The sequence below is a fragment of the Chrysochloris asiatica genome, unplaced genomic scaffold, assembly GCF_000296735.1.
Source record: "Chrysochloris asiatica unplaced genomic scaffold, ChrAsi1.0 scaffold00031, whole genome shotgun sequence".
NCBI lineage: Eukaryota > Metazoa > Chordata > Mammalia > Afrosoricida > Chrysochloridae > Chrysochloris > Chrysochloris asiatica.
In genome coordinates, this window is record NW_006408549.1 from 19,933,266 (window position 1) to 19,940,015 (window position 6,750).

At 35.7% G+C, this 6,750-nt stretch overlaps 1 protein-coding gene across 1 annotated transcript in view; it reads left to right on the forward strand.

Moving 5' to 3' along the window:
- The window catches only part of CNGB3 (cyclic nucleotide gated channel beta 3), a 166,898-nt gene that overhangs the window by 10,044 nt on the left and 150,104 nt on the right, over nucleotides 1–6,750 (forward strand). The window contains 2 exon segments of the mRNA XM_006878357.1: nucleotides 1,126–1,184; nucleotides 6,244–6,387. Of these exon segments, the coding sequence (XP_006878419.1) occupies nucleotides 1,126–1,184; nucleotides 6,244–6,387 (203 nt within the window).

Sequence of the window (6,750 nt, forward strand, 5' to 3'; positions counted from 1 at the left end):
CACATTTTGAGTGTCTTCCAACCTGAGGGGCTCATTTTCCAGCACTATATCTGACAGTGTTACTCTGTTATTCATAAGGTTTTCAGTGAGTAAATATTTGGATGTGTTTATCACTCTTTCTTCCTAGTCTTTCTTAGTCTGGAAGCTCATCTGACACCTGTCCACCATGGGTGACCCTGCTGGTATTTAAAATACCGGTGGCATAGCATTCAGAATCACAGCAACTCACAATCATAATCAAAATAATACTACTATTCTAAGTACTTCACTATTAGTGAGAATTAAATGAGTTAACATATGAACCCAGGTCCTTATTAAATTTCAGAAAATTCCTCATTTACTGGAGGCAATGTCTTGTTTTCAAGTATATGGATTTTTAAAAAATTATTTACTACCATTTCTAAATATTTATGCCATTCAGTGTATTATCATGATCTAATATTTAACTTAAAGCAAATTTACACCCTTTTTTAAGACATAAGTTAATTCTGTTAGAACAATGTTTAAACAAAGAAAGAATCAATTTTCCCAAATTAGGCTACCAAATAGAACAAATGTCAAGATATACGAAAAATGAAAGAGAAATATTACTTAAAATATTATTTAAAATATAGGACATGTTTATCTTTCCTGGTATAAAGTTGTACATATCTTTTAAGTAAATGAGTCATTCATAATGTACCTCAGAATTTCCAAGATACCAAAATCTTGGAGATATTTATGATTAAGCCCTTCAAGCTACTTCAATATGGAAACTGGTAATAATATAGTGACCCTAGCGTTTCAGGCTCACCAGCCACTCCTCAGAAACCCTATACAGTGTCGCTATGGGTCGGGATCGACTCGACGGCACTTAACAACAGCAACAACCAAGCTTGGAGTCCTGATGTGGCACTGTAGGATAAGCATTTGACCATATTATTGGTTTGAACCACAAGGTCGGTGGTTCAAACTCCTCAGAAACCATACACAGGGTCCCTATGAGTTGGAACTGACTTAACAACAATAACAATAACCAATAGCTTACCTTATCCTCAAAGAATGTCTGAAAGCATTGAGAATATTTAATTTTTTATTTAAACGAAATGTATTACTGTTACAACTATTTTATATTTATGTTGACAGGTTTATTCATTCTTCAATCGTGCTGGGGTTGTGGGAGTGTTGCCAGTATATTTTGAAAGGTGTGTCTATGCATTTTGGTGCACATGTGTGCCTGTGGATACAAATTCACAATCTAGGTAGCAATACAAACTTTTTCTAGGTTGTAGGGATTTTTAAGCCTTAAAATAGTTTATATAACTAAATTTTTGATGCATTAATATGTGATCCACTAACAATACATAATCTCCAACACTTACAAATTAACGGAAAGATCTAGATCATAGACTGCTCACAAGGAGGGGGTAAACCAAGTGTTGGAGCCATAATTGCATTGCAGCATGTAATACAAAGATCAAAATAATTTAGGTTAGGAATTTGTGCATCATAATATCCATATGTACATAACCATATGCATAAACTAATGTGTACAAACAATGCCATATGCACAAATGAAATGTGATAAACAACTCAAAATCTTTATAGCATTTAGGAGTGAATGTGAGAACAAGTGAAGTAAGACTTGGTTGAGTTATATTTATCTGTGACAAAACACAAAACTCATTGCCCTCAAGTTGAATTGTAACTCATAACGACACTGTAGGAGAGAGTAGCATTGGCCCATAGTGTTTCCAAGGCTGTAAATCTTGATGGAAGCAGACTGCCACATTTTCCTCCTGAGGAGGGGCTGGTAGGTTGAAACTGCCAGGCTTTGTTTAGCAGCCAAGCTCATAACCACTGAACCAGGGCTCGTTTAGTTTTATATTTATAAACCAAAAAAACTAAAAACAAACTGAACCTACTGCAGTCGAGTCAATTTCCAATTCATACTCAATTTCAACTAATAAAACACAGTGGAAGTGCTTGATAGGATTTCTGAGGTTGTAAACTGTATAGAAGAGACTGCCTCATCTGGCTCCCAAAGAGAAGCTCGTGGGTTCTTACCACTGACCTTTTGGTTAGCAGACCGTTACTTAGCTTACTGTACCACCTAGGCTCCTAATTATAGCTATACCTACCCAAAGTTCCATAAAATTTATAGGTGTTATGTTAGACCACCAATTCTGTTGGTTAAAAAAAAAAATCAGAATATTGTACAATTTTCAATTATTTTCATTCCAAAATTTATATTTTAAAATGTTTACTTACACAAAGCTAATTATAGGTTTCTTTTCTTCAAATGTAACTTTTGAGGACAGCTGCCTAAATTTATCATTAATTATAATTATTGCCTAACCATGAAAATGAAAAAAAGACTTGCTCTCCCACAAAAAATATGTAAATTGAAATATAATGTTCTTTGCCTAACTGCTGCCTGTATAAGATAGAAATAGCATGATTTAGAAGACTTAGATCAACTGGGATTTTGAAAGATTTATTAAGTCAGGAAATATTTTAGGAATCTAGCCAGTGAAGCTTGCAAAGTCAGAGTTTATTCAAGAAGATTTTATAGAAATCATGAATGAAAATGCAATTTTTGAATTTGGAGGATGAAGACAGATTCTATGTGCTTTTTTCTTTTATACAAAATTCTTAAGGCAAATGGGGTGGTAAGTGACAAAATTTGATTTGTTGTTATTGTTAGGTACCAAGGCAGTTCCCATTCATAGAGACCTCATTATGCACAACAGAAGGAAACACTGCCAGTACTTGTGCAATCCACACAATTGTTGCTATATGTTTGAGTTCATTGCTGCTGCCAATGTGTCAATCCATCTCACTGCGAGTTTTCCTCTTTTTCGTTGATCTGTCCCTGAAGAAGCATGATGTCCTTCTTCAGGAAGAGATGCCTCCTAGCAACATGCCCAAAGTAAGAGAGAGAAAGTCTCACCATACTCCATTCTAAGGAGCATTCTGGCTTTACTTCTTCCAAAACAGATTTGTTTGTTCTTCTGGTCATCCATGGTACTTTTAATATTCCTCTCCAACACCATCCTTCAAATGTGTCAACTCTTCTATAGTCTTCCTTATTTATTGTCCTAGTTTCACTTGCATGTGAGGGAATTAAAAATACCATTACTTGGGTCAGAGGCATCTTAGTCCTCAAAATGACAACTGTGCTCTTTAACATTTTAAAAAGACCTTTTCCAGATTTGCCTAATGCGATATGTCATTTGATTTCTTGACAGCTACTTCCAGGAGCATTGATTGCATTGTTGTTAAGTATTATTAAGTTGTTAAGTGTCGGTGAGTTGATTTTGACTGATAGCAACCCTGTACAGGGTTTCTGAGGAGCAGTTGGTTGATTTGAACTGCCAGTCTTGTGTTCTGCAGTCCAATTCTTATCCTCCTACACCATATCAATGAGTATTGATTGTGGATACAAGCACAATGAAGTCTTGGACAACTTCACTCTTTTCTCAGCTTATCATGATGTTATTTATAAGTCCAAACTGAGGGATTTTTGTTTACTTTACACTGAGGTGCAATACATGATGAAGGTTGTAGTCTGTGATCTTTTTCAAGTGACTATATTTAATTCTTTTGCTTCCAGCAAGCAATATTGTATTATCTGAATATTATTCACCAGGATCTGTATGTTCCATTTCATTTTAGACAAACTCAGTTGGTTTTTTTATATTCATACTTCATACATTCCACATTCTGATTATTCAAGGATGTTCACAGCTGTTTCCTCTTTTGAGATGTGCCACATCAGCGAATAAACGTCCCAAAAGTTTAATTCCATCCATGTCTTTAAAGTTAACTCTACTTTCAGGGGGCAGCTCTTTCCCAGCTATTTTGAGTGCCTTCGACGCTGAGGGGCTCATCTTTGGTCATTATACCTGATAACGTCCCACTGATATTCCTAAGATTTTCATTGGCTAACCATTCAAAGAAGTCTTGGTGTGGCACTGTAGAACAGGCACTGGACCACAAGGTCAGTTTGAACTACAATGTTGGTCGGCAGTTCAAACCCACCAACTCCTCAGAAACCCTACACTGGTCCACTATGAATTGTAATCTGCCCTTAGTCTGCATTCATTGTTAATTTGTAAGTGTTGGAAGCTGTGTCTACAATGTTTATTTCTATTGTTAGCGGATCACATTTTAATGGCGTATAAATGTAGTGATATAGACTACTTTTAGGTTTAAAACACCCTACACACTCACACACGAATCACCACTGTAAGATAAACTGGTAGACTACTGGTGGCCTCATAAAGATTCCGCCTAAAATTCAACTGGGATTTTTAACATCTGAAAATGTTTGCTTATTAAAAAAAGCTAATTATAGGTTTCTTTTCTTCAAAATAAACTTCTGGGGACCTATATCTGAATTTATCATTAATTATTAATTAGCACTTACCAATGAAAAACATACTTGCCCTCCCACAAAATAAATAAATTGAAACATAATGTCCTTTGCCTAATCTGTCTGTACATGATAGAAATAGCAGGATTTAAAAGACTTAGATCAACTGGGGTTTTGAAAGAAGAATTAAATCAGGAAACTTTTGAGGAATCTAGCCAGTAAAGTTTACAAAGTCAAAGCTTATTCAAGAAGATTTTATAGAGGAAATAAAGACTACAAGAGCAAGTCAAAAACTATCCACACTCTGGTTGTAGACTTTATTTTATTTTAATTAACTTTTAGAAAAGACAAATACATCATTTTCGACATAATATCCTTGCTTTTCAATACACTTTGTCCATTTGTCAACAAGCTTTCATTTTCCTTTATTTAAAAATGAGCTGTGAACCATAAATACACCACTCTTTTTACTTCTTCATCAGAGGTGAATCTTCATCCTCAAAGGGCTGCTTTCAGGAGACCAAACAAGATCAAGACTATAGGGTGGATGTTTCAACACCTCAAAACCAAGTGTTTGCAGTGGCAACAGTGTGGGCAGAGGTATGTGGGTGTGCTTTGTCATGCAAGATCACAATGCCTTTGGATAATCCAATGTTTAGGCTTCAGCTCATCAGTAAGCATTTCACTGTAATGAGCACCTTTGATTGTTAAATCTTTTTCCTGATAGTGCTCCAATACTGGCCCTTGAGAATCCCAGAAAACTATAAGCATCAATTTTTCAACTGATGGTTGATTTTTGAACTTTTTCTTGGTTGGTAATTGGGGATGTTTCATTTCATGCAAACTTTAATCTCAGGCTTCCAATAACAATTTTTCTTAGCAAACTTTTACTTTCCTTTGAGTATCAATCCAAATTTTGTTTGCAGATGTCCAAGTGCTTCTGTTTATGCTCTTCTGTGAGTGATTTCAGTACCCATCTCACAGAAACTTTTCCCAAGTCTGTCGCAGATTATTACATAGGCAGAGCCTTGGCTAATTTACAAATTATTTGCCACATAATCACTTGTCTGTTTGACAGAATCATTTCACGTGCATGCTCAATGTTATCATCAGTTGTGAACATGGATGTGCATTTTAATATAACTGGAGTGTGGTTAACTTTTGGCTTACCCTCATACTTACAAATGAGTTTGGGAAATCATGAATAAAAATTCAAATTTATCTGGAGAATGAAAATGAATTCTATGTAATTTTCTAAAATAAAATACTTAAGACAAATGGGGGTAATGACAAAATTTTATAACATCCCACATTCCTCACCCAATTGTCTTGAAAATTATCAAAGAAATACAATTTATGGAAAATTAAAGTCCTCCACTAATCCCCATCCAATTCATGTCATGTGCAACATGAGACACCATTAACCACCTTTTTTAAACTCTTACCTTCCCTGATTTTTGTGACATTTTTCACTGTGTGTTCTACCTCCCTAATAGCTATTTCCCAATTCCTTTTTTTATGCTACTACTTAAATGTCAGCAAATTCCAAAGTTGAGACCTTCTAATCCTTTCTTGTTCTACGCAGGCTCTAACTGGTAATCTTAGACACTATACAATTTGCACCATCACCTCTAGACAGATGGTTCATAGTTACACACTCCAGCTCTGTTCACTCTTCTGAACTCCAGACCTAATTTCTCAACTGCCTGCTGTAAATATTTATTTTGATTCTGTTTGAGAAGAGACTCCATCTTCACACATGTCGATATTATAAAGACTCTTTTACAAAAGTAAAAACAAGACTAGACAGATCATCCAAATGAGGGAAATCATAGATGACATCATGAATTTTCAAATTTCAGTCTCTGCAAGGTGATCTTTTTTAGGGCACGGAATAAAGGAATCCCCTTCTACAACCATGACTTATTCCAGGCCTACAGAAACAGGGAGGTGACTGTTGCAGATAGGAAAGCTTACAGATGGTCTCTGAGGTTCTCAGAATATGACTTCACAACCGGGGGATCGTTTAGGTAGGCATTATGTGTTGTGCCCAAGAAAGTTCCTGTGAGGGCCAACTTGGGGAAGTTGCCCAAAACCCAATTTCAAATGCTTCTAACTCTGGCAGTTCAGCTATTAGAGGAGCATTAGGCACTAGAGAAAAATTATCATCTGAACACTTAAATCCAGGCACAAGATGGAACTAAGCTCTGCCTAGCTGGAGTTGTTCACTGGTAAAAGCCTTCAGTTTCAAATTCTAAAGCAATTCTTAATTCACACATCAAATTTAACACAACTAAAATAAATATGAGGAACCCTAGTGGTGTAATGGTTTAGCACTCAACTGCTAACTGAAACATTGGTAGCTCAAACCCATCCAGTGGTTCTGTGAGAGA